At 42.2% G+C, this 12979-nt stretch overlaps 1 protein-coding gene across 1 annotated transcript in view; it reads right to left on the reverse strand.

Moving 5' to 3' along the window:
* Positions 1–262: 262 nt before the first annotated feature.
* prxl2b (peroxiredoxin like 2B) overlaps positions 263–12979 on the reverse strand; it is a 53652-nt gene continuing 40935 nt past the window's right edge. Inside the window, exon 7 of the mRNA XM_056273710.1 lies at positions 263–883. Within this exon, the coding sequence (XP_056129685.1) occupies positions 857–883 (27 nt within the window). The 3' untranslated portion in view covers positions 263–856. The remainder of the gene's footprint in view (positions 884–12979) is intronic.

A 12979-nucleotide genomic window follows, 5' to 3' on the forward strand; every position in this document is an offset into this window, starting at 1 on the left:
TTTTATATAAACCACATACATACATATATATTAGGGGGGAATCACCAGAGGCCCCATGATACGATATCATCACAATACTTAAGTCCCAATGACAGTATTGCAATTTTAAACATTTTGCAATATGTTGAGTATTACGATACATATATTGGAATATATCGTGATTTATTACCTTTTTTCAACTGCAAATTATTTCCCCAAAGGAAAACTTTGTCAACATCTGTTTCATCTGATAAAGATAAAGTTTTCAGTCTGTTAATCGCACTTCAGTCATTTTTATTGCAGCAAAATGGGATTGTCAAGCAGACAGACTGATCCACGCTGTCATAACAACGTGTCATATCATTTATATAATAAAAGATGACCTGGCATCTGTGTAATGATACAATATTGCCACGCAAAATATCGCAATGCTATGATGCATCAATTTTCCCTCACCCCTAATACATAATTAACTTATAAAGTGGCCATACAAAATATAAGCACATATAATAGACAAATTAAAACATGAGACAAAGCAGCACACATTGATCAATATGTAAGTAAACTATAGTTAATTGGAAATTACAATTCTCTACATTTATTTACCGTGGTTTATAAGGAAATATCAAGCAAATGTTCCTTTTCAATCAATAAAAACTTAATCAATATGTCAAATATATCAAATAATTCAATATAAAGGAAATTACCAATCTCTTAAAAACCCACAAAGAATACTTGTTTAATGACCATCTGTATCCATGGCTTTATGGTAACTTGCATCTTGAAGGATTCAACAGGTTTTGTCCATTTCGATGGTGGTCTGCTTTCTGATTATTTCATCTTCCCAAATTACAGGTCTTGTTGGATTTTGAGGTCATCATAGTGTACAAATATCATCATTACACTGCAAGAAAAAGGCAAAATAAATAAATGAATAAAAAATTCAAACAAAGTATGAACTTGAGCTATGAATTTATAGGACTGTCTCTGCAAAATGGACGTTTTGTTGCTCTGTGTGAGTGTCGTCGTAACGGTCAAGAAATTGACTGAAAAAATTAATATGGGAAAAATGTAATAGCGAGGAAAAGGGTAATGAATTTCTGACTGCCGGAATGACAGTCCTTGCTTGGAGAACGAGCTTGCGGGAAAAAGATACAATTCCCAGGAATATGAACATTGAAAAGAGAAGCAAGCCTGTCATTAATTTAATGGATGGACAAAATAAATACATCGCTAAGCTAAAAAACTGGGTTAGCATGAGCACAGAGGGTCGGGGTGTTGTGTTCATGCATAAGACAGTAAATTCGTTTAACTGAGCCTGTGCACTGTTATGTTAATCCTAAATGCCTGGCTACGCTGACATGGGATTTTGTCAAAAATACACCTCTTCTTTTACAGCTTCTTTAATTCCAAACACAGTAAGAAGGAAAGGGTTAATCCTTGTATCTCAATATTATCGTGGGGAAAAAGCAAGGGAGACGTCTCAAACAAATACAAGGGAGGCGCAGCTTGGTTTTGCAGTTATTGCACAAAGATATATGAAACAGGTGGGGGTGTTTTATAAAAGAAACTCAGGAGTGGATTTCACAACTGAGTTACTGTTGTATTTTGAAATACAACTATTTTCATTGTTTTTTTTTTCTTTGAATTTATTCTCTGATGCACATGGCATAAAACAGGGAAACTGAAAAGGACCAAAGGTAATTTAGTGAGGGATGTTCCTAAGTTCCATATAATGAAATATTGAATAAAGACTTAAATGGTGCCCCCAAGACCTGCACTTACAAAAAATCCATTTTACATGACAATTTAGAGATGCAATACAGAGGATGGCCTATTTGTGATGATGAGAAATTCATTTTTCGGCTGGGAAAGGGAATGTTACCATGGAAATATTTAAAGCCAAGTAGGGCAGCTAAGCACTGGATGATTTTTATTTATTTTTTTTGCATTGTAACATGCAAGGTTTTCAAAATCAACAAATCCCACAACTACACATGTGGGCCCAATGTCCTGGACACACAGTTGTCAGATTTCCAAAAGAGGTCAAATACCTTACATAGTGTACTGTTCTGAAGCAGACAGCATATTTTCCCCTAGCAGCTCAATGGCGATATCATTATATTTTAGTGCAGAAACAGATTATTCCTATACCCTTGGATGGTCCACCCCACACAGAAGTCAATCACTACTGTCCCACATAACACAAGGAATAGGATTGATGCCCATTGCACAATCCATGACCATGCTCTACCACTGTAGAACTCCTTGAAAAATGAATTGGCGGCCATAGAAAGGGTGATTGTGAGGGCGCGTAAAATAGGCTGATTGTCTTGGGATGAGTTAACATATTCTGTTTCACAACTGTTCACATAAAACAATTGAAAATTTTACATTACAAACACCCTCGTCTGCCCATTGTTGATAAGAGCTGTTTAGGGACATACTTGAGTTCAACGTGGCAGAGTGAAGTCTAAATTTTCTGGTTTTTAGCTTTGAGTACGATTTGGTTTGTCTTATAAATACTTAATTAATTGTGAAACTGTATGCCCTGCAACAAAGCCCCATCCATAAAAGAGTATGTATGCTCTTCCTGAGACAAAGCAACATCAGGGGGCAGTGGTTAAAATCATTATACAATTCTCTGGACCAAGGTGATCCCTATAAAAACACTTGCTTTAGGGCTTCTAACTTCCAATACAGATAGTAGCCCCAGTGAAAGACTGAATTCAGTATGTGAGCATTTAAACAAGAACAACCCCAGGATGAAGTTGGAGAAGTCACATTTTGGGGAGCAAACCAGATTAACCTAAAAGGCCTAATTTATCTTGAATAGCACACGACTTTGCTCTGTCACCCATACACGCAATTCATCGTCAAAAACCAATACTGTCTTGGGTCACTGAAACCCTGTCTTTGTTTCAACCTCCTTTTTATCATTTGCACTGACATTATCATGGTTTCAGAATCATTTCTAAAGAAGTTAGTTTTAGAAAGTGAAGTATGTGTCAATGGATACAAAGTGTACTGCACAGACAGACCTAGGTAAAGGGGTGGTGGTGCGGGCATTTACATAATATCAAAATTTTGTGTAAATGTGGTCCTTTTCCGAGGTTATTCCTCTGCAACTAGAGTTCCTGGCACTTAATATGGAGGTCTCTAGAGGTGGCCCAGTGGTTAGCGCTGTCGCCTCACAGCAAGAAGGTCCTGGGTTTCAATCCTGGGGTTGCCCAACCTTGGAGGTCAGCCCAGGTCGTTCTCTGTGTGGAGTTTGCATGTTCTCCCTGTGTCTGCGGTGGGTTTTCATTAGGTGCTCCGGTTTCCCCCACCATCAAAAAGACATGCATGTTAGGGTTAATACTCCGGTCTGTGCCCCTGACCGAGGCATGGCAAGACGAACTGGAGTTGGTCCCCGGGCGCTGCACGGTGGCTGCCCACTGGTCCTAGCTACACAGCTAGGATGGGTTAAATGCAGAGAAAGAATTGCCCCACGGGGATTAATAAAAATAGTTAAATAAATAACTGTGCCTGGTTGTTATAGCCCCCCCATCAATCCCTAAAGATGCTTTCCACTCCTTGTTACACTTCATCTCCAAACTCCAGTGCAGTGAAATAATTCTGGCTGGTGATTTGAATTGGGACTGGCTGAAGCCAGTATCTGACGATTTCAAATCATTCTGTGAATCTATGAACCTGACCCAACTGATTACTTTGACTACCTGGCCCAACATTAAATGTCCTGATAAATCAACACGCACTGATTGGATCCTGACTAATGTTTATCACAAAATTTCTGCTGCTGGTGTTTTTTGAAATGACCTCAGCAATCATTGTACTGTTATTGCCCTAAGAAACACTAAGATCCTAAAGACAAATCCACATCTGATTCACAAGTGAAATTTAAAGCATTTGGTTGAACAGGGTTTTCTCTGGGATTTATTTTCCTTCAATTTGTGTAGGATGGAGCTAATCCCTGATGTGGAGATAGCCAGGAAATTCTTCCATGATAGCTTTTTTAATATCGTGAGTAAAAACGCCCCTTACTGCCAGTGAGGAATTAAAGGCCAGGATCCCTGGTTCTTAATGAACGGAACCTAGCGTGGGCCAAAGCTAAAAAAGGCTCTGATAGTAACTGCCTTTACTTTAGGTAACTAAAAACAAGTGAATTTTATCTGCCTGTTACCTCTGAAAACCTGAATGATCCTTGAGAAATTTTGGAAAACTATAAAGTCTTTGTCCTCTAATAGTAATTCTCATGATCTACCTGCTTGTGTTATGAAAAACTCTGATGATGTGCATGATCAAACTGAAATGCTGAACTATTTTAATGAGCATTTTATGTCATCAGTGTCTTTGTTTGACTCTGCCTCTTCTCCAGCAGTACAACCTTCTTTAGATGAACCTCTGAATAGGGGGATCAACTTTAGCTACCTTCTCAGTTCAGGAAGTATATGATGCCCTTTTAGCTATAGATCCTAGGTAGCCTGCAGGTCCTGATATGCTTGATCCCAGTATCTTAAAGCTGGCTGCTGACTTCATTGCTGAACCACTAATTTATCTTTTTAATCTCATTCTTGAAACAAATGAAATCCGAAAGATATGGAAGTCAGCATACGTCCCACTCTTAAAGGGGGGAGGTCCAACTGCTCCTATATCAAAGCTTTCTCCATTGGCCAAAGTTTTAGAAACCTTGGTGAGTGCTCAGCTTAGAGTTCCTATAAAGTAATGCCATTTTGTCCTCAGTCTAGCCAGGTTTCAAAAGAAACCACAGTACTGTCTCAGCAGCCATGAAGGTAATCAATGATATCACTGAGGGCCTAGATAAAAAGCTTCACTGTGTGGCCCTTTATGTAGACCTTCCTAAAGTTTTTGATAAAGTAGACCACACTATCCTGAAGGAGAGATTAGCTAATATAGGGCTCTCTTAAGACTCAGTGGCTTGGTTTATAAATGATCACTCAGGGAGAACTCAATGTACCCAGTTCAATGGTCTTACCTCCCTCCACCTTGCTATCTGTGTGCACAAGAATGTCCCAGGGGTTTGCCCTGGGCCTCTTTTATTTAATATTCATCCATTCATTCATCTTCAGCTGCTTCTCCGGGGTAGGGTCGTGGTGGCAGCAAGCTAAATAGCGCACTCCAGATGTCCCTCTCCCCAGCAATGCCCTCCAGCTCCTCCTGGGGGATCCCAAGGCATTCCCAGGCCAGATTGGACATGTAGTCCCTCCAACGAGTTCTGGGGCTACCCTGGGGTCTCCTCCCAGTTGGCCGTGCCTGGTAAACCTCCAAAGGAAGGCACCCAGGAGGCATCCTAATCAGATGCCCAACCACCTCAAGTGGCTCCTTTCGACGTGAAGGAGCAGAAGCTCTACTCCGAGCTCCCTCTGGATGTCCGACCTCCTCACCCTAGCTCTAAGGCTGAGCCCAGACACCCTACGGAGGAAACTCATTTCAGCCACTTGTATCCTCTTTTACCTATTTTATTCAATATCTACATTCATAATCTGGGACAAAATGTTCATGTGAAATGCTAATCTCTTCTATGCTGATGACACAATGATTTACTGTTGTGCATCAACACTTGCCTCTGCCTATGTAAATGTACAGTCTGCATTTAATACCATGCAACAAAGTTGATGGTTTTGTCTAAGGCAAACAAAATGCCTTTAATCTTATCAAAAAATGATCACCCCCAGGGTCATGAGATTGAGAAAGTTAATACTGTCAAATACATTGGTAATTTAATTGACGAGTCCTTGTCCTTTAAGGAACATATTAAGCAACTGACCACAGAACTGAAACTGAAGCTTGGTTTTTATTTTAGGATGAAGTCTTGTTTTTCCTTCGAGGCGATGAGAAGGCTTGTTTCTGCAACCTTTATGCATGTCTTAGATTATGGCGTCCTTTTGAATTCACATGCATCCACAAAATGTCTTCAGTCAGTTGACACAGTCTACCATGGTGCACTGAGGTTCATTACAAATTCAAAGGCTCTATCTCATTACTGCACACTTTATTCCAAGGCCCGCTGGCCTGCACTAGACATGTGTAAACTTTGCCACTGGTATCTTTTTATCTATAAGGCAATTCCTGGTCTTTTGCCTACTTAGTAATGTGTAGTAATGTGTGCAGGAGCAATGCTGGATGGCATTTCTTGCACTCCCAGGACCTTATCCTACTGTCTGTTCTTAACATGCACACTGAAATTGGAGAGAAGGCTTTTAGCTATTTTGTCCCTATTTCTTGGAATTGTCTTCAAGGGGTGCTAAAATTGGTCAACCTGGTCTCCCTAAATAATTTCAACTTAATCTTGAAGAGCAGAGTGACAGACTCTGTCCTGCTTTTGTCTTTAGCACTGTAAATGTACATATATCAGTTTTTCGTTTACATTATAGCCAACTGTTTTTGTTGTATGTTGTAACTGTGGCTTTGCCTATTTTGGCCAGGGCACTCTTGTAACAGACATTTCTAATCGCAACGAGTTTCTTCACTGGTTAAATACATTTTAAATATAATATAAAATAAAATTCAAAAAACTAAGTCCAGTCTGTTCCTTGGCTTCAGATGTGACTTTTGCCTTGCCTTGCCTTGCCTTACCTTTTGTGTATGTTCAAAAAGTTCACAGAGAAGCCAACATGCCACAATAACTCTGACATAGTGAGTTTTGTGGGAAGCACATCCTAGAGACAGAGAGCTGTAGTTTTTAGGAGTTAAGGCTCAGGACCAGCACAAGTGTGTTGAAAGCCTCAACTATTATGAGGTCACACCTACTAGTCCATGGGCCAGACGATATTTCGGTACACTCAAGGTGGCAAAACTTACTTATAATTTTTGAAAGGATCCATGTCTGTAGATGATATTTTGGTATGAAAACCATTCCTGAGTGGCAGCTGTATCACAGTTATCAGCTCATGAAGTTAACCACCCGCTAAACTAAATTGCATTTTAGACGCTGGTGCATATCCTGGTTTAGCCTCATGGTCAGGACATTTTTCAATGTTCTATAATATTGTCTTTGGTATCATTTTAAAGGGGACCTTCTTAGCTTTCATTCAAGCCCTGTTGTGGATATTTCTCACAAATATAGAGGTCACTTGAGCTCTTCAACCCGTCAATAACACACATCTTTCTGCAATGTTCGCCTAAACTATATACTTTCTTTTAGCCCTGTGGCATCTAGGAATATCAGGGACACAAAACACAAAAACTGGAATACTCACAGGACTGTAAAGATTCAGGAAATGTATAATATACCCATACTATTTCATTGTGTGAGGTGATTGTGAGCCTTAAATGAGAACTAGACCAAAGCCAGTTAGGTCACAAACTGGTCTCTATACATTTGTTTAAATACACAATCAAAATACATGATAAAAAGGAATACCATAGTGAGGTAATGAACTATTTTAATATTTTAAACAACATTGACATTTACATATACTTAGTCAATGATACATGTAATCCCATATCATTAGTGGGTATATGTAATGGTAATGGGTAGAGTAATGGGTATATGTGAATATGGTTACATTATTGTTATCAAGCTCTGGGTAACCAAGTCCAGAATCAACATCCTGTGCATCAATAGACTACTACCACAGTAATACCATCAGAATCATCACACTGTCATTCATCAAACTGCTCGTTTCTCTCATCATCTGACTCCCCAAGTTCAAAGTCCAGTTCTGGACCATCCTGCTGTTTTTGGTTACTGCAGGTCTGTAACCTGCACATGTCTGTGCACGGAAGTCCATTTGACAGGCACATGCAGCTTGGCATTTTGCATGAATGCACACACTTGCATGTTAGCATTTCCAAGACCACATCTGGTGCAGGTGGGGAGCGCATCCAGTAAATGGCCAGCTTGCCTTCATCGTCTGTCCATCCATACTCCGTAGGGCTTGGCACCACAGGGTTAGCCTGTAGACAGCACTTCCATATTGCTGCCTGATAGTTGGCTCATTGAACATGCATAAAGAGACAGTCTCTACATGGTGGCAGCTGGCTGGACTCAACCACTCCCCTTTTGGTGCAGAAGAGCTGGTAACGCAGTTTGTTCGCCTCAGCAGTGCTGCTATTAGCAACATACATCCGACAGGTGAACTGCTCAATTTTCTGGAACAGCTCATCACTCACATTCCATGTCTGTCCCAGTTGACTAAAAGTCTCTTGGCAGGAAGTGTGCTTTCTCACTATCTTCAGGGCATTCAGCTTCCCTCGACCAGCGAATGCACTGACAGTGTCGCAGCCTGTGAAGGCATGTAAGCCAATTAGGCTGTCACAGATGCTGTCTCCAAGTGAACTTGCCAGTTTGGTGATGTCGACAAACCGTGTGCGGTTCTGAGTCCCACACTTCTGGTAGATGGGACAGGTGATGTCCTTCTGGAAGCCAAGACAAAGCACCATGACATCAGTGTCCTCAGCTGTGATGATAACTGACTTTGAGCCCGCATTTGCTGCATGCAATGCATGCAGGAGCAGACGGGTGTCAGCTTCTTCATGTGTGGAGTGCAGTTCTGCTGCTTCCTCACACCCATCTTCTGTCAACTTGTAGCAGGTTTCCTCACAGGTCATGTACAACACCTTGCCATGCAGCATAGCTCTGTATCGTGGGAGTTTCCACTCTTCCACCAGAAACTTGATGAGACTGGTCTTGTTGGAGGAACTGCACAGAAATTTTCTCCACTGCTGGACGTGGTGTCCCCCTGCAAGATTCTTGTACTGGAGAGTGATGTCTCCACCCCGGTTCAGTCGTTCAGCATCTTTGATCGAAGTCTGGTGATAGACATCAAAAACAACATCAATCCTTCCACTCTGTGCTCCCTCATGGAGGACCTGGGTCAAGGCTGACTCTGCCACCTGTGCAAAGGTTTTGTTGTTGCCATTCATTTTTTGGACCAGGCTCATCCCATCAATGATGGAAGTAGATGGGATTGGGATGTCTTCTGCAGGAGATACATTCTTTTCAAGCTCTCTGGCAATGCAGCCTTGTTTGTTTTTCGTAAGGACCCATCAGCATTTTCCAGTGCCCATGGTAGTGGGCCCAATGGGTAGGCAAGGACATCCTTCAGATTCACCTTCCTGCTTTCAGCCACCAGGATCATGTGACTGAAAAGGTTTCTATCTGCCTTCAGAACCACATCCTGTGCTTTCTTTCCATGAGCTTGTTTTGTGCTGACATTGGAGAATGTTTTCAGACTTTGCTTGGTCATCTTGTCGTGGAATTTCACAGGTGGTGGGTCTGCATCTAACCTTGTTTGCTGGAATGCTTGGTAGGCCTCTTCTCCTTTCTCAAGAGCTCTCAAGAGATCTATGGTCACATCAGGTGGAGCCATGTTGCCAGTGGAGAGGCTAACCAAATCAATCTCATCAGGGGACATAGGATTGAGCCAGTTATTCTCCATAAGGTCCATGAGAGACTGGACATCTGCTTCATCTCTCTTGATCCTTGGACTCTGTAGATCTGGATGAGACCATTTGCACCTGCCTTGACCTGTCAGGTCTCTCAGCTGTCTGAGGTACATGCTTCTATACTCAGCTGTGAGATAATATTTGGTCACAGCTCCTGGCTTCAAGCTGAATCCCTTTGTCCCTCCAGCTGTTTGGGTGTCTTTGTTCACCGTTTCTTCTATAGCTTGGTCAACAGGGATTCGGCCAAAGGGATTGGTGGAGCCCAGTTGGACTGAGAAGCCTCCTTCCATGAATTCTGTGTACACATCTGGGTGTGTGATGGGCAGCTCAGACATCTGGGCGTAGTAGTAGGGGAGGTAGCGTGCATAATTCATCCTGTCATAAGCAAAGCACCATGGGATCATTGCTCGAATGCTAGCCAAGTGTAGCATCCAGTCTCCCTCTCTGGATGCTCGGATGAGCCCCAACAAGATTTCAACCATGTCCAAATAGGACATCCAGAAGTTCGAGAGGCTGCCGTTTCCACCTCTAAGGAACTCACGGTAGACTTCAAATAGATCCATGATGCGTGTACAAGAGCTGTTCTCGAGGACCTCCTTCAAAGCATGTTGTGAGACTTCTTTCCCAAGGCTGTCAATGGTCTTCAGTGTCTCATTCAGGTGAACCATGTCATTCCTGTGAGTTTCTTCCAACCAGGACAGGAAACCATTCAAGGTCAGTCGCATGAGAGCCTCATACAGGAGCTTGTGTAGTCGCACTGCCCTGTTGTACTTGCGGCCATCCATAACACCAGCAATTGAGCCTTCTGCAATCATGCCAGACTCAATGCAGAGGTCTTTGAGTCCAGCATCTTGGAAACGCTTTCCTATTATTGCCAGCAGTGTGCAGATGGTGTGGAATACCCCAAGCCTAACGATGATATCATGGAACTTGTCATGGTGTTTCCATGTGATCTCGACAGCCTTCGCATACAGGGCTTGGTCAAAGACACAGACAATCTTCCTCAGGCCTAAGCACTGCATGATGCTCAGTGACTGGTTAAGCACCTCGTTGACAGTAGACATTTGTGTCGCTGGAGCATTGATGGTAGGCAGATATCCTATATTTTCGGGGATGACCGTCATCTCTCCTCGAGTCAGGATGTTGAAGCCTGTCCAGCTGCTGACTGACTGACTGTTCTTCTTGTTGTGACATGCGTGCTAGGACCCAAAGAAGGTTTTTCTCTCTGGCAAGCTTAGTATTGGCTGCAGTATCGGCATCTGACTTTTTACTTTGTGGTGGCCCTACCCGTTGTCCAGCATTGTAAGTTGGTAACATTGGTGGGGGTCCATCAATGCTTCTCTTCTTTGTTTTGGGAACAGTGGGCATGGGTTGGACAGGAAGTGGGTTGACTGGCTTTGCTTGCACAGCAATCCCATTGACTCTGTGAGATGTTCCCTCACCACTGACAGTTTCTTCAAGACGGTTGATATTGTCCCAGGCTAAAGTTGTGAATATGCCAGGATGGATGTTAGCTGGAAGGGCAATGCCACTCCCTGATGATGAGAGTTTCTGGAGACACAGGGCAGTGTTGATCTCTTCCATCTGTGAATAGGACACACTGTGACCAAGTCGGTTGAGGATGTTTATCAACTCTACATTTCCTGTCAACGATTTGACACTGAATGGCAGAACAATGTGCTTGGAAGGCTTGGTATTTCCACATGTCACTGCATATACTATGTCATGGCCAAATGACTGCAGAAGGCACTGCACTCTCTGGATGCATGATCAGGATCATTTGAGCCTGTGAGTAGAGAGTACAGGAAGATAATGAGCGACTCTGGAATGGTAGGACATTCTGCTTCTGGTTTGACTTCAGGCGGCCAGGTTTGAGGAACATCTTGACTTTTAATGTCTGCTCTCAATTTGATGGCTGCTTTGGCTATAACATCTTGTGCACTGACACTTTTCAGGGTCTGCAGCTCCCTTTTGAGAGACTGATTTTCTTTGGCAAGTTCCCTCATGGACAAGTTATCGGGATAGAGGAGGAATTTTCCTTTCTCATCAGGGAATATCTGCAAGGCTCCAGCAAACTCACTCTCCAGGTTTCGCCTTATGTGCTTCTTGGTTGATTCCTTGACTTGGGCAATGCCTTGGGAGTTCATTGAAGCTACCAGTCTAGAAGAGAGATCAGTCATTGTCATCACTTGAGGATTGCCAAAAAGCTCCATCCTCATGAAGAGGAACAGCTCATTGTATGCCTTATTCACAGCAGCTTCATACTGGGCTGCAGCATCATCATCTTCATTGCTGGCAACCTCTCCTTTGGAAACCTCTTCTTTGGTGTAAAGTCTATAGCATGACCTGTGGTAGTGCCCTTCAGCTGCTACAAGGTCTCTACTCACAATGGCAAGGATTCTGCTGTCCCTTTTCTTTGTGGCTGCACTCCTGATCTTTGCATCAGCTCGCAGTTCTCGACACTGCACCAGTACTTCTCTCGTATTCTGTCTTTTGGAATATTTGCTGTTTTTCTGACAAAATATGCACTCTGCATCATAAGTCCTAGATGTACTTGCAGCATGTCGAGCTACTCTCTTAGATTGTTTCTCTTCAGCAGAGACACAACTTTTCTTTTCTTTTGCAAGGAGGCCATCAAGAATTTGTTTCATAGTGAAGATACTGCGACACTTTCTGTGGTAGTAGATTGCTGGAATCTGTCCCTCAGGAATGTCTTTTGCCAGTTTCAAAACTGGTGCATGATTTCGTATCTGAGCTGCCCTGAGCAGAGTTCTCCATGAGTCGACACTTTGTAGTGAAACCAGCTTATCTGTATCATCATAGTCCATGGGCCAGAGCCCAAAATTTCCTATTTCGGTACACTCAAGGTGGCAAAACTTACTTATAATTTTCGAAGGATCCATGTCTGTAGATGATATTTTGGTATGATAACCATTCCTGAGTGGCAGCTGTATCACAGTTATCAACTCATGAAGTTAACCACCCCCTAAAGTAAATTGCATTTTAGACGCTGGTGCATATCCTGGTTTAGCCTCATGGTCAGGGCATTTTTCAATGTTCTATAATATTGTCTTTGGTATCATTTTAAAGGGGACCTTCTTAGCTTTCATTCAAGCTCTGTTGTGGATATTTCTCACAAATATAGAGGTCACTTGAGCTCTTCAACCCGTCAATAACACACATCTTTCTGCAATGTTCGCCTAAACTATATACTTTCTTTTAGCCCTGTAGCATCTAGGAATATCAGGGACACAAAACACAAAAACTGGAATACTCACAGGACTGTAAAGATTCAGGAAATGTATAATATACCCATACTATTTCATTGTGTGAGGTGATTGTGAACCTTAAATTAGAAGGGCATTATTACTAAGAAACTAACTAGACCAAAGCCAGTTAGTCCATGGGTCAGACCAGATATCGATATCACCCAAGGTGACACAACTTCACTGGTGCCATTTTATTTGGTACACTAACAGAAGTAGAATAATACATGATAACCTTTCCAAATGAGCAGCTGTTTCATTTTTCTTTCAGGAAACCTGTTTCTGTGCCTCTCACGATTGTGTATTTGCCCAGATTTTTACAA

Source organism: Lampris incognitus, chromosome 2 (assembly GCF_029633865.1).
Source record: "Lampris incognitus isolate fLamInc1 chromosome 2, fLamInc1.hap2, whole genome shotgun sequence".
NCBI classification, from domain to species: domain Eukaryota; kingdom Metazoa; phylum Chordata; class Actinopteri; order Lampriformes; family Lampridae; genus Lampris; species Lampris incognitus.